General features: G+C 47.8%; 1 protein-coding gene across 2 annotated transcripts in view; it reads right to left on the bottom strand.

Moving 5' to 3' along the window:
• The window catches only part of SND1 (staphylococcal nuclease and tudor domain containing 1), a 959,968-nt gene that overhangs the window by 500,473 nt on the left and 443,501 nt on the right, over nucleotides 1–15,994 (bottom strand). For both annotated transcript variants that reach the window (XM_075345399.1, XM_075345398.1), the window contains exon 14: nucleotides 12,328–12,400. In XM_075345399.1, coding sequence (XP_075201514.1) covers nucleotides 12,328–12,400 — 73 coding nt within the window. The remainder of the gene's footprint in view (nucleotides 1–12,327; nucleotides 12,401–15,994) is intronic.

Consider the following 15,994-nt stretch of genomic DNA (forward strand, 5'->3'; position numbering starts at 1 on the left):
GTATGCTTTGTGCAGTGTGTGTGTGTGTGTGTGTGTGTGTGTGTGTGTGTGTGTGTGTGTGTGTGTGTGTTGGAGGAGTAGTCCTGAAGGGAGAGGAGTATAATAGAGTCCTGGGGGGAGAGCAGGATAATAGGAGGAGTAGTCCTGGGGGGAGAGCAGGATAATAGGAGGAGTAGTCCTGGGGGGAGAGCAGGATAATAGGAGTAGTAGTCCTGGGGGGAGAGCAGGATAATAGGAGGAGTAGACCTGGGGGGGGAGAGCAGGATAATAGGAGTAGTAGTCCTGGGGGGGAGAGCAGGATAATGGGAGGAGTAGTCCTGGGGGGAGAGCAGGATAATAGGAGTAGTCCTGGGGGGAGAGGAGGATAATAGGAGGAGTAGTGCGGGGGGGAGAGGAGGATAATAGGAGGAGTAGTCCTGGGGGGGAGAGGAGGATAATAGGTGGAGTAGTCCTGGGTGAAGAGGAGTATTATAAGAGGAGGAGTAGTCCTGGGGGGAGAGGAGTATAATAGGAGGAGTAGTCCTGGAGGTGAGCAGTATAATAGGAGGAGAAGACCTGGGGGGAGAGGAGGATAATAGAAGGAGTAGTCCTGGGGGTGAGGAGTAAAATAGGAGGAGTAGTCCTTGGGGAGAGAGGAGTATAATAGGAGAAGTAGTCCTGGGGAAGGGGAGTATAATAGGAGGAGTAGTCCTGGAGGAGAGGTGTCTGATAGGTGGAGTAGTCCTGGGGGAGGTGTATAAGTGCCCAATGTGTGTGGGGGGCGTGGCCGAGTGGGGAGGTGTGGCCGAGCGTGTGGGGGCATGGCCGAGCGGGGCAGTGTGGGGGGCGTGGCCGAGGGGGCAGAGTGTGGCCGAGCGGGGCAGAGGCGGAGCGGGGGGCGTGGCCGAGAGAGAAACTATGCAAAGCGGTTTCCATAGTTACCTGATGTGTATCATTGTTATCAGCGTACGTGTGCCGGGAGTCGGGGTATGCTAGTAAGCATGGTACACATCAGGTAAGTATTCAAAGAGACAGTGCTGGGTCACTTGTTGGTCTCCTGCTGTGCAGCACGCATCAGCGTGTGACAGCGGGAGACCAACGATCTGAATAGTCAGGGAGCCGGCATACGCTGGTAACCATGCTACACAATATTACCCGATGTGTTCCATGGTTACCAGCGTACCCCGCCCCCCGCACGCACGGGAGCCCACACCAGCATACGCCTGCAACCCCAGCAATGCAACGGTATGTGTCGACTGTGTTGCCGGCGTATGCTGGTGTGGGCTCCCGGGGGTACAGCACTCACCTGGGAGTCGGGGCTCCACGTCGGTTCGGCCAATCCGTGCGGGGGGGGCGGCCAATGAGACGCTTGTCACGGTAACGACAGAATCTTGGAGCAAGACAGACAGACAGACAGACAGACAGACAGACAGACAGACAGACAGACAGACAGACAGACAGACAGACAGACAGACAGACAGACAGACAGACAGACAGACAGAATAAGGCAATTATATATATAGATTAAGTCAAAATAACAAATCTGTTCAGTCAGAAGCCTTGTGAACATCACCAATGTGTCTTCTGATTAAAAGGTCTAGCAAGACGCAATGAATGTGTTGTTGGTGCAATAGTGAAATTTTCTACACATTAAAAAAGGCACTGCAGAATCTGGCTGGTAAGAGGCGGTTTGCAGGGACCCCCATCCAGAGGTCATTGACTACTTCAGGTGGCTGATGGGCCAGGTTCAATTTGCTGATCTATAGTATTGACTTTAGTTGAATCGGCAGAATGGTTGCCCCAACCTTCCTTAAAGGCCACGTCTCACTAAGCGACATCGCTAACAACATCGCTGCTGAGTCACGGTTTTTGTGACGCAACAGCGATCTCGCTAGCGATGTCACAGTGTGTGACATCCAGCAACGACCTGGCCCCTGCTGTGAGGTCGCCGGTTGTTGCTGAATGTCCTGGACCATTTTTTGGTTGTTGCTCTCCCGCTGTGAAGCACACATTGCTGTGTGTGACAGCGAGAGAGCAACAACTGAATGTGCAGTGAGCAGACTTCTGCGGACGCTGGTAACCACGGTAAATATCGGGTAACCAAGCAAAGCGCTCTGCTGGGTTACCCAATATTTACCTTGGTTACCAGCGTCCGCAGCTTTTAGAAGCCGGCACCCTGCTCCCTGCACACGTAGCCAAGGTACACATCGGGTAACTATAAGCAAAGCGCTTTGCTTAATAACCCGATGTGTACCATGGTTATGAAGCACAGCGTCGTTACACGGGTCGCTGATTGCTGACCAGCGACCATGTAGCAACGCTCCAGCGATCCCTGCCAGGTCAGATCACTGGTGGGATTACTGGAGCGTCGCTTAGTGTGACGGTACCTTTAGAGATAGTGACCAACTGATCAGCACAGACCAGAACTGGCTTCTCTAAATTCCAGCACATTCTTTTCTTTTAAGAAAGGGACAAGAGAACTCTGTTAAAGCTCAAAAAATATGAAAGTCAAGAAAAAAGAAATAAATAATAATAAAAATAAGTATTACAAATGGCTTTCAGTTAAATTTAAAAGCCATTTCATTAATTTCCTGAGTGTAAGTACTTTATTCTGTAAATATAACACTGATTTAATGAAACCGTAACTTCAAAATGTTTCAACCTAGGCTATAATTTCCAAAGCATGATCAATTGTACGAGTTTCTAAACCATGTTACTACACTGTCAGCCTGTTACTGGATTCCCAAATCTAACTATGCAATTAACAGTGAGGGCAGCTGCATATCAGAGTCCCATCACACAGCAGGTTGATGGGAATGAAAAACAGTCTGGGAAATAGCCATCACACAGGAATCACTAAATGATTAGTAAATTGGATATGATGGCAAGCTGTGCCAGCGTGAGTTGTATTGCACAAAGTGATTTTTGGGCTTAGGAATAGAAAAAAGGAGAAAAACACAAGCTACAATTAAAGCATAGGTTCAGAGTAGCGGTATTTTTCAAAACCTCACAAAAATGTTTGAACTGCAATTGGGTTTAAATTTCTCTTGCATAAATGCTAATTATTGGTTTTCTGATTGGAACTGAAACTCAGAGGTAACATAAGCAGCCTATATAATGTTTCTATTCTCTGAATGGTGCAATAGCCTAATGACGGTGGACCCTAAAGCAACATAGTTTGTGACACTAGGATGCCTTCTACATTGTAAAAAGATTTTAGTAGTGGAGTATAGTTATTCTGAAAAGCATGTAAAGCAGTACATTTAGAAGTGAGCTCTGGGGGGCGTGGCCTGGACCTCATGTAGAGAGGAAGCAGCGTGGGTGAGCTCCTGCCTGGATCCTGAATTATCCTGCACACCGGCCTTGCTGACAGGCACTACCGACCCTGGAGGGCTGCAACACTACTTCTAACACCCGGGGAAGCGAGCACAGCAAGGATATGACGACCCGCAGCAGCAATAAAAGGGACAGAGACGCGCAGGAGCGTGCCTCTGAAGAATCCAATATGGCGCCGCCGGCATCCACACCATCCCGAGCTGGAGCAGTGGGAGTAGCAAGCAGGTTGGAGCAGTTTGCCAGAGTGGCCCCTGGCACAGAGCTTACCTACAACGAGGCACCCGATGGCAGCGCTGAACGGGCCCTGGAGCAGGGAGAAAACATACCCGACGGTGAGACTGTGAGTACCCTGGGCCCTGCATGTTCAGCAGCACAAGATATGCAGACACAGAGGCCTGCGCTGGCAGAGGGAGGAAGGGGAGATGTGGAGCAAACAACACCTGTTTTCACTGAGGCCATACTGAGACATTCTGGCAGCAATTAACTCTTGCAATACCACATTGGCCACTCTAAGTAGCCAGATGGGAACTGTCACCTCAGATATGGCCTGTATTAAATGTGAGCTGAAAGGGATGACTGTCAGAATGGGGGAGCTGGAGGAAAGAGTGAGTACAACAGAGGATAAATTACCACCAATGTCACGAGAGCTGGGAAAGGCCACGCAAAATATCTCCACACTGCTAAACAAGGTGGATGATTTAGAGAACCGCTCCCACAGAAGTAATTTGAGACTGGTGGGGGTCCCAGAGAGGATGGAGGGCAATGACCCATTGAATTTCTTTGAAAAATGGCTTAAAGACACCATGGGAAAAGACATACTATCCTCTTTCTTCACCATTGAAAGGGCGCACAGGGTCCCTGCGCGTGCCCCACAGCCGGGAGCACCCCCACGTCCTATTCTGATTAAACTACTGCACTATAAAGATAGGGACACTATCCTGCGCAGAGCCAGAGATATCAAAGAACTTGCAATTGATGGGAGGAAGATATCAATATTTCCTGATTTCTCCATGGAAGTGCAACGTAAAAGAGCGCAATTTATTGAGATCAAAAAACGATTGCGCAACCCACAAGTGCCATATTCCATGATGTACCCTGCTAAGCTGCGGATTGCTGTGAATGGAGAGACTCATTTTTTTTATACGGATGAGGCGGCATTGTCTTGGCTGGATAGCAATGAGAGATCCCTGAGGAGGAATAATACCTGAGATTTCCCTTTCTGCCGGCAGGCGTTGTTTTTGTTTGGGACGCTATGCTGGTGAGCTCATTACAGTTAAATTCATCTAGGATCCAGGTTGGGAGACGGCCGGTTCATTGTGGACACACGCTGCACTAGCGAGTTTTGGACCCCCCTCCCTGCATGGACTTGGGGCGTATTTTTAGCCCTGATTCTCTCTATTTGGGAGTAATGTGTAAGATACACTTGATTTTGAGGGCAGGGGCACTGCGCACTGGTGTGCGGAGCCCTATCTCTCTCCTTGTTTTTCCTGTTTATTGTTGTATGATGCAATCTGTTTGGGAAGTGTGGTGTGCCTCAGTCGTGTCGCTCAACCTAATGTTTTTGAGAATCGGTGGAGAACGCCTCTCTCCTCCAGGTATGAAGTATCCATCATCATATCTTAGTCTAAGCTTATGGCGACATCTTTAAATATTGTAGCGTGGAATGTCAGAGGGCTCGGAGATGCGAACAAAAGATGTGCTATATTTACTCACCTACAGAAACTTTTACCGGCTATTTTATGTCTCTCCGAGACCCACATGGTCAGGGATAATTTTCATTGGCTGAGGAAGGGATGGATCGCGCATGAATATCATTCCACATACTCGACCCATGCACGGGGTGTGAGTGTGTTGGTGCACAAATCCATCCCGTTCTCATGTACCAAATCAGTGATTGACCCGGGGGGAAGATTTGTATGTTTGCTTTGCACGCTGTATGGTATACAATTTATTCTGGTTGCGATATATATCCCTCCACCATATTCAGTCGAACCAGTAAAAAGGATATTGTCTATTTTAGATTCCCTTCCATCTGTGCCGACGCTTTTGATAGGGGATTTTAATAATTACTTACATCCCTATCTAGATAAATTACACTCGGGAAACATATCGGAGAACGCCGCCCCGGCTTCATTTGCTAGAATGCTAACAGAGCTGGGTTTTGTAGATCTTTGGCGTGCCCAACACCCCACAACCAAACAATTCTCCTGTTACTCTAGCTCCCACCACACCATGTCACGGATAGACCTGGCTATTGGAAACGCACTTATGGCCTCATATATACAAAAGGTGGCCTACCTACCTAGAAGTGTATCTGATCACTCACCATTACAGGTTACGCTTGCATGGGGAAACCCCCTCACTCTGCCCAGGCCTATCTGGAAACTTAATCCCTTCTGGATCCAGCTTATTGGGAGATCTTTATATGATAACATTCTGGAATACTTTCATCTTAATGAGTGCTCTGCACCGCCACACATAGTTTGGGACTCTATGAAAGCTGTGGTAAGGGGCATATATATTAGAGAAATATGCATACGCAAAAATCAAACCAAAGGTTACACCCAGTCTGATTCAGAAGGTACCTGATGCGGAGGCTGCGGTGGTGCTCAACCCGACAGTAGAAACTAAAAACCCTCTAGAGAAGGCACAGATGTCACTCAAAGAAAATCTCATGTCGGTGGCAGAAAATAAACGCTATTTCCTTAAACAAAATTATTTTATGGCGGGGGAGGGCGTGGGGCACCTACTGGCCACAGTCATTAGAGCACAGGAAGGATCTTCTTATATAAATAGGTTAAAGACGGAATCGGGTGACTTTGTAACAGCAAGCGAGGATATAATAAGAGAAATAAAGAGGTATTATATGCGGCTATACACATCAGACTGTGACTTCACGGAGACTGAGATTGAGCAGTATTTGGATGCTCTCTCTCTTCCTACACTGAGTGATGTAAACAGGGAATTGCTGGACCGGGACATCTCATTGGAAGAACTGGAGGAAGCGCTTGGCCAGACACAAAATGAAAAAGCTCCGGGAACAGATGGCCTGCCTGGAGAGTTTTATAAAATGTATGCACCCTTACTGCTACCCAAACTACTTAAGGTATTTGAAGAATCTGAAGGGCAGAGGGTCCTCCCACCCTCTATGAGGGAAGCCTTAATAGTCTTAATATTAAAACCCGGAAAAGATCCATAGATCCCGGATTCGTATCGCCCAATTTCTCTCCTACAAACAGACATTAAATTGCTGGCCAAGGTGCTCGCCAATAGGATGTCCCGAGTCATCTCATCTATAGTGCAGAGTGATCAGACAGGATTCATTCCATGCAGAGCCACATCTATGAATCTCAGGAAAGTATATTTGGGAATTCAACATAGAACTTTAGACGCCGCTAAGGCGTTCGATAGCCTTGAATGGGAATATATGTGGGCTGTACTTCGGAAACTGGGCTTTGGACATAGATTCATAAATTGGGTAAAACTGCTATATGACTCACCGGTGGCGAAGGTTAGGGTTAATGGCAGGGTCTCCGAGTCTTTTCCTCTTGGAAGAGGTACTAGACAGGGGTGCCCGCTTTCACCCTTGCTATTCGCGACTGCAGTGGAGCCGTTGGCAGTGGCAATACGGAAATCCAGGGAGGTAGAGGGATTTCGGTGTGGAGCCGTGGAACAAAAGATAACATTATACGCAGACGATCTACTCTTATATTTAGACAAGGTACGTTCCTCGATTTTGCCGGCAATGAATATCATTCGGGAATTTGACAGAGGTCTGGTCTACGAATCAACTGGTCCAAGTCGGCTTTAATGCCGTTGGACCCCCTTCCGGGGGACTTTTCGGACTTAAAGATTCCAGTTCCTGTGGTCCGGGAGTTTAAATATCTGGGAGTAATTGTCAGCCCAATCCCGAAGGATTTCCAGGCCCTAAATCTGGAACCCCTGTTACAGCGATTCAGAGCAAAAGTGCCTACCTGGTGCCGTTTGCCGCTATCAAATATCGGCAGATCCAATTTAATTAAAATGGTAATGATGCCACCATTACTGTACCTTATACATAATTTTCCAGTGTGGATATGTAGGGAATTTTTTGTAAAAATTAATACAATATTCCGGGAACTTATTTGGAAGAAAAAGCAAGCTAGGATTCGACTGGAAGTGCTACAGCGGGGAAAGGAGGAGGGAGGACTGGCGGTACCAAACCCATATACCGTATTTTTCGGACCATAAGACGCACTTTTTTTTCCCCCAAATGTTGGGGGAAAGTTGGGGGTGCGTCTTATGGTCTGACTATAGGGCTGCGGCTGGGAATGAGGGTGCTGCGGGTCATCGGGGGCACGAGCAGGCAGCAGCAGCGCCTGCCGTGACCACGTGGGCCCGCTCATTACATATGCACGCCCATCCTCCCGCCCATCTCTCAGCGCTGAAGTCGGCACTGACAGGTGGGCGGGAGGACGAGCGGGGACGCGCGCATAGCAAAGAGCCGGCCGCATGATCACCCCTGGCAATTACAGCCTGGAGTGATCATGTGCGGCTGTATTCACTGCCCCCCGCGCGTCATTACCAGCGCGGTGTGCAGTGAATCAGTACACTCACCCGTCCCCGTGTGTGGAGCCGTTCCCCCGCAGCACGCGATGTCTTCCTGTCTGTGCCGGTCAGCTGATCTGTGCTGAGCTGGTCAGCTGATCGGCACAGACAGGAAGACATCGCGATGCAGCAGGGGAAGGGCTCCACACACACAGGTCAGTGGCGCAGAGAGGAAGATGATTGGTGCTGGAGGGAGTGAGGAAAAGGTGAGTATAAACGTTTATTTTTTTCTCTGTGCTATAGGATACAGGCCATATACCAGGATGGTATATGAGCACGATGGGGGCATATAGCAGGATGGGGTATATGAACAGGATGGATGGGGGTATATGAACAGGATGGAGGGTATATGAACAGGATGGGATATATGAGCAAAATGGGAGTATATGAACAGGATGGGAGTATATGAGCACGATGGGGGCATATAGCAGGATGGGAGTATATGAGCAGGCAGGATGGGGGTATATGAACAGGATGGGGGGTATGAGAACAGGATGGGGGGTATATAAACAGGATGGGGGCTATATGAACAGGATGGGAGTATATGAACAGGATGGGGGTATATGAACAGGATGGGGGTATATGAACAGGATGGGAGTATATGAGCAGGCAGGATGGGGGTATATGAACAGGATGGGAGTATATGAACAGGATGGGAGTATATGAGCAGGCAGGATGGGGGTATATGAACAGGATGGGAGTATATGAACAGGATGGGAGTATATGAGCAGGCAGGATGGGGGTATATGAACAGGATAGGAGTATATGAGCAGGATGGGAGTATATGAGCAGGCAGGATGGGGGTATATGAACAGGATGGGAGTATATGAGCAGGCAGGATGGGGGGTATATGAACAGGATGGGGTATATGAACAGGATGGGAGTATATGAGCAGGATGGGGGAATATGAGCAGGATGGGGGAATATGAGCAGGATGCTGGTATAGGAGCAGGATGGGGGTTTATAGCAGGATCATATACAAGGCAGGAGGATCATTACCAGGATGGGGTACCTTAGTAGAGAATTTGGGGACATTACCCCCATAACAGTGTCAGCAGCAGATCCTCGCCCCATAACAGTGTGTCATGACCACATTTTTTGCTTAAAGTTTTATTTTCAAATTTTCCTCCTCTAAAACCAGGGTGCGTCTTATAGTCCGGTGCGTCTTATAGTCCGAAAAATACGGTATATACTATATAGCCTCCCAGATGCAACATCTGAGGGGTTGAGGCAAAGAAGGAGGGTATGATACCAGTGGTGATATAGTGAGAGAGGGATCAGTATGGAAGTACCCAGGTTGCCGGTTGGATGTGGGACAAAGACAGATAAATGGGGCACGATATCCCACACTGGCTATGATATTCCGGGTGTGGGACAGGGGTAGAGTCTCTTTTGGGGATAAGCGGACCTACAGAGCTCTGGCCACTGTGGCAGAACCCCGACTTGCCAGAAATTAAAAAATTAGTAGGGTTCAGAGGATGGGAGGATAAAGGGATCCATTTAGTGTCACAAGTACTACAAAATAATACTCTTACAAGCTTTGAACAACTGAGAACGGAGTTTTACCTTCCGCATGTCTTCTTTTATCAGTATTTGCAGCTGAGACACGCACTGGAAAGACGGGAGGACAAACCCGGGAACAGTGACACATAATCAAACATTACATAGGCTGCTTACATCTGAGTCCTCTAAGGGTCTTATTTCGGAACTATATAAAAAATTACTACCTGCCCATCTAGAAACACATCCATTGATTGTTAAAAGCAAGTGGGAACGAGACGTCGGTCCCCTGACGGAAGGCCAGTGGTCTGATATATTGGAACAAGTTCCTAAACTGGCGGTATCGGAGTGCCAAAAGCTGTCTCAAATATATTTCATCCACAGGGTATATAAAACTCCCAGTCTACTATTTAAGATGGGACTCAGACGAAACACACAGTGTGTTAGGTGTGGACAGGATGATGCCCATTTGATGCATGTTATGTGGGAGTGTGGACACATTGGTGATTTCTGGAACCAAACCCTGGGACTTATAGATCAAATATATCATATCACAATACAACCGTCGCCCCGCCTGTGCCTGTTGAGTCTGTGGGAAGGAGAAGTGGATCCGGATTCTCCAACCGCTCTGGGAATAGCCCGTATCTTGTACCAAGCAAGAAAGCTACTTGCATATCACTGGTTAGACCCTCTACCACCAACATTACCAGAGCTCAAAAACAAATTAAATAACGTCATAACATTGGAAAGGGGAGTTTATTTAAAAAGAAAAACATTGAAAAAGTTTTACAGCATTTGGCGGCCATGGATAGAGTTGCCGGGCCTACCCTCTAGTGCACTGGTTCGGGATGCAATGCTGGACCGGTTAATGTTGTGCCTGCAGTGATGGCATGTGTGAGGAAGGGAATTAAAACTAGTTTTTTCTGTGACGAAGTGGACTTTGAATGAAGAGGTGAGAGAGGACTGGAACGGTTTCATGGATGACTGCACGGAGAGGGAGGGGCGGGAGAGTATAGCAATATGATGTGGAGCGACACGGCTGATGGAGGAGGTGTTCCTGTTGTCTGAGGCATTATTGCATAATTTAAGTTTTGTTTATTTGTAGAGCCACGAGGTTTGTAGGCTCAAGCTATAGAATATAATTATGATTTGAGAACTCTATTACTATATTTACATACATGCAGAGAAAGAACCTGATTTATAAATCACATGTGTTTATCTGTTTATTGTTATCAGTTATATGAAAAGTGAAATACTCTCTGTATTGATCCCTAATGATTTAATAAAAAAAGATCTGATTTAAAAAAAAAAGAAGTGAGCTCTGCCAGTTTGCACTTAAAAGTGCCCCCATACACTTAAGGTACCGTCACACTAAGCGACGCTCCAGCGATCCCACCAGCAACCTGATCTGGCAGGGATCGCTGGAGCGTCGCTACAAGGGTTGCTGGTGAGCTGTCACACAGGCAGATATCACCAGTGACCAGTGACCAGCCCCCAGCCAGCAGCGACGCGTGGAAGCGATGCTGCGCTTGGTAACTAAGGTAAATTTCGGGTAACTAAGAAGCCCTTACCTTGGTTACCCGATATTTACCTTCGTTACCAGCGTCCGCCGCTCTCACGCTGCAAGTGCCGGCTCCCTGACCACATAGCCACAGTACACATCAGGTTAATTACCCGATGTGTAGTCTGGCTATATGTGCAGAGAGCAGGGAGCCGGCACTGACAGCGTGAGAGCGGCGGACGCTGGTAACGAAGGTAAATATCGGGTAACCAAGGTAAGGGCTTCTTGGTTACCCGATGTTTACCGTGGTTTCCAGCGTCCGCAGAAGCCGGCTCCCTGCTGCCTGCACATTCAGTTGTTGCTCTCTCACTGTCACACACAGCGATGTGTGCTTCACAGCGGGAGAGCAACAACTAAAAAATGGTCCAGGACATTCAGCAACAACCAGGGACCTCACAGCAGGGGCCAGGTTGTTACTGGATGTCACACACAGCGACATCACTAGCAACATCGCTGCTACGTCACAAAAGTCGTGCCTCAGCAGCGATGTTGCTCTAAAGTGAGTTGCACCCACCAGTTTCAGAATCCTCAAACATTTGAAGGGGAGAGGGTGGTTGATGGGGGGGGAGGGGGGGGAGTATGAGAATCTGACGGCTGGAATATATTCCCCCAATCTTTTTGCTCAGCAGTGATATAGGAGCCACTGCCAGATGATTCTGGCAACAACTTTCACAGAAAACGCAGGAATGGCCAGTGGAGCAATATGTTCCTGTGTATGGAAGAACTGGAAAGAATGCTGTTAGGTGGATGATACCTCAGCTGACAGCTATATAGTGTGTATGACCAGACTAACACTAGGGTTTGCCTTCATATTTTAAATACACATAAAGACACTTTCCAGATGTCACTTTTTGCTGCAATTTTCAAAACTTCAGCATAAAACCACTGTCAGGGTCTTAAAGGGGTTGTCCCTTTATAAACCCTGTGATGAATCAGGGGCTTAGTTTCTATTCTGACTCGCATGCACAGCAAATGCAGAGACAAACGCAGTCTGTGCCCCAGCAGATGTTATAAGGCAATACCCCCCAACAACATGAGACATATTAGTCTATAAGACACAGCAAACCTTTTTCAGGATACCTGCAAAGAAACAAAGTAATAACAACCCTGAAGTTCCTAACAGTGGAATAATACTCTAATAAATTAAACATTTAAGTCAAAGCACATGTGAGGAAAAGGTAGTGGTTATCACTGATTAATAGAATAAAAATGCTTAGCAACCGTGGGTAATAGAATGGGAACACTTAGAAACCTATGTGTACGATTGTTTACACATCATCTGGGATTTTCCTTCGGGATAATGCTTTGCCTTACACTTTTCATGTATTTGCTGAAACACTTTGTGGCAAACCAATTGGTCTTACCCCAGAAATGTCGGCCACCCTGTGGATGGGAACTTCCTTTTTGCTGTGCAGTCCCTTGGCATTCTTGATGGCTCTAAGAAGGTAAAAAGACAAAAAAGGATGAGTTTACTAAACTTACTAAAGTTACACTGCAGCTATAGTATGATAAACCGATAAACAAAATAAAATCTGTGCAAAACCTTAGGAAACCAGGTAGACATGTAAGGCCATGTATGCATTCTCTACTGTACCATATCTCTATGAGCAATGAAGTCGAAACGTTGTGTCAGAATCAGCTGATTGATCAGAAATGTTGCGCTGTTGGGCTAAGACCGGAGTCTCCAATCTGTGGCTCACAGGCCCATGATGAATGGCTCGCGGCTGTCTTTCAGTTTGGTGCATTAGCACCAGGTCTAGCAAACAGCTAGGAAGAGCAGGTCTCCAGATGGGAACTTGTGAGTAGCCCCACAAAGAAGAGCACATCGTAAGGAGGGTATGGCAAGAACCCCTGGAACCTGGTATACTGCCTCAGAGTGATTTCTGTGGAAAAGCTTTTGCTGTCATTATACCAGTAAAGTGGGCTCTAAGGCGGGCTTTGCACACTACGACATCGCAGGTGCGATGTCGGTGGGGTCAAATTGAAAGTGGCGCACATCCGGCATCGCATGAGACATCGTAGTGTGTAAAGCCTAGATGATACGATTAACGAGCGCAAAATCGTCGTAATCGTATCATCGTTGCAGCGTCGGCGTAATCCATAATTACGCTGACGCGATGGTCCAATGTTGTTCCTCGCTCCTGCGGCAGCACACATCGCTGTGTGTGAAGTCGCAGGAGCGAGGAACATCTCCTACCGGCGTCACCGCGGCTTCCGTAGGATATGCGGAAGGAAGGAGGTGGGCGGGATGTTTACATCCTGCTCATCTCCACACCTCCGCCGCTATTGGCCGCCAGCCGTGTGACGTCGCTATGACGCCGCACGACCCGCCCCCTTAAGGAGGCGGGTCGCCGGCCAGAGCGACGGTCGCAGGGCAGGTGAGTGCATGTGAAGCTGGCGTAGCGATAATGTTCGCTACGCCAGCTATCACACGATATCGGACCTGCGACGGGGGCGGAGACTATCGCGTGCGACATCACAGCATCGGCTTGCGATGTCGCAACGTGCAAAGCCGCCCTAAGTATCACTATCATTAGTGGAGTGGGAGCTGGTTGTCGCTTGCGACCCTCAAGACCTGAATGTGGCTCCTGACCCTCTTTCACATCTAAAAGTGGCTTTCGAGGTCAGAAAAGTTGGGAACCTCTAGGCTGAGGCAACTCCTAGATATTGTCACAGGATAAGTACTCTCTAAAGGAATGTATGAAATTGCCAAATGCATGCAAATTCTTACAATTTAGTATTCTGGCTTATATCTTAACCAGAGAACCTGTTAATGGGGTCTGGGAAACCCCACGCTGTCTTCATACCCATTGCGCATGCGCACGCTGCATAACACGAGGTGGGTTCCTTGTGAAATTTGTTTTAAGATTTACAGCTGAAGTATATTGTGGGGTTATAATTTTTAGCTATATAGTTTTCCCGAAATCTAATAATGGGGTTTATGAGATCCCAATAACTGGTTATAGGTAAGGTAATTCGAAACCTATTATTTTTTGGCTGTCATGCAAATTATTTTACAGATGAGGATTTAGATTACTGTGACTTTGAAGAAGATAAAGACTGTGAAGTCAGAGATAATGGAGCAGTAACAAAATTCATCAACGGCATAAATGGCTATCAATGGTCATTAGATGAACCAACGACAATGGGGCAAACTGCCAAAGGAAAAATGACAAGAAAACAGCTCTACAGTGTGTGGAATGCAAGAAACCAATCTGTATGGATCATCGTGCTAAGATGTGTTATGCTTTACAGAAGACAAAAAGTGCATCTTGTTGAACAAGTGAGAAACCTTGAAGAATATTTGTGTAATGTAATATTACTAAAAGTAGTGCAGATAATTTCCTTCTTTACTATTTTCTTTGTGTGATATTTATAAAGTGCTGCCATTACAATTTCTTCAATTTCCTAAGCAGATTATATTATATTAGTATGGTATTTTTTATGTAATTTTCTAAAAGGTATGAATATTAGGCAATAGTTTAAGCCTAATTATAGCATTCTAAGCAATACTGAGGTTAATACTTGCACTACATGGCTATGTTGAAGAAACAGTCTTTTTACAACCCATGAAAAGGTATACAGTTGAAACCAGAATATCCACCATCTATAAAGACACAAATGCATGTTTCTCACCAGAGTCGGCGTCAGCACCCGGCATACCCGGGCAAATGCCGGGGCCCTGGAGAGCTGGGGGGGCCCACTCGGCCTCGTCAGTTCTGCTGCCCCCGGGCCGGGACCACTTGCCTTCAGTTCTGCTGCCCCGAGGCCAAGTTCCGGGGACCGCAGTCCTCGGCAGGAAACTGTGGCTGCCGTCCCTTTAAGGCGCGCAGACCACAGCGTTCGCTGCGTCCTTCATCTGTGGGCGAAGGTACCGCCTAGCGTCCTGCTCGATCCCACAGATGAAGGGGGCGCAGTGCCAGCCAGCGACCCCCAGCACAGCGCTCCCCTCCGACGCTGTGTGGGTCCCATCTCCTCCGTGACCTGAGCGATATGTGGGACACCTCTCACCCCCCCCACTCGATCTGTATGTGCCCTCCCCGGCCCCCCGATTTATGGGCCCTGGTGAGCTGTATGGGCTTCTTCCCCACACAATGTATTTCCTGCCCCCCCTCCCCTGCCCGAAGCCGCGTGTGCTGGGCCCCGAAGAGCCCGGTGTGCTGGGCCCCGAAGAGCCCGGTGTGCTGGGCCCCGAAGAGCCCGGTGTGCTGGGCCCCGAAGAGCCCGGTGTGCTGGGCCCCGCAGAGCCCGGTGTGTGGGCCCCGCAGAGCAAGGTGTGTGGGCCCCGCAGAGCAAGGTGTGTGGGCCCCGCAGAGCAAGGTGTGTGGGCCCCGCAGAGCAAGGTGTGTGGGCCCCGCAGAGGAAGGTGTGTGGGCCCCGCAGAGGAAGGTGTGTGGGCCCCGCAGAGGAAGGTGTGTCTGTCTGTCTCTATGTATATATGCAGCAGAGCAGTGTGTGTCTGTATGTATGTAGTGAAGCAGTATGTGTGTGTCTAAATGTATGTATGCAGCAGAGCATTAAGTGTGTCTGTATGTATATATGCATGCATGCAGCAGAGCAGTATGTATGCATGCAGCAGAGCAGTATGTGTGTGTCTGTATGTAGGTATGTATGCAGCAGAGCTGTGTGTGTCTGTCTGTATGCATGTATGATGTGTATCTATGTATGTCAGTGTATATGACTGTATAGATTTGTCTGTTTATATGTATTTTTGTGAGTTTTTCTTTAAATATGTATATGTATGTATCTGTGTATGTGTATGTGTGTGTCTGCGTGTTTATGGGGCTCACTGGGACTCTTCCGCCCGGGGCCCACAAAAACCTGGAGCTGGCCCTGTTTCTCACTATCTGACTTGAAATCAGAATAAACCTTTACCATTTTAAGGTCAATTAGGAACCAAAATGATTTACATTTGTCAAATGCCAGAATAATGAGAGAGAATATTTTAATGCATTTTTATTACTTTCCTCAAAGTCAAAAGTTTAAATACACTAAGGCGGGCTTTGCACGTTGCGATATCGCAAGCCGATG

This window comes from Anomaloglossus baeobatrachus, chromosome 4 (genome assembly GCF_048569485.1).
Source record: "Anomaloglossus baeobatrachus isolate aAnoBae1 chromosome 4, aAnoBae1.hap1, whole genome shotgun sequence".
Lineage (NCBI taxonomy): Eukaryota > Metazoa > Chordata > Amphibia > Anura > Aromobatidae > Anomaloglossus > Anomaloglossus baeobatrachus.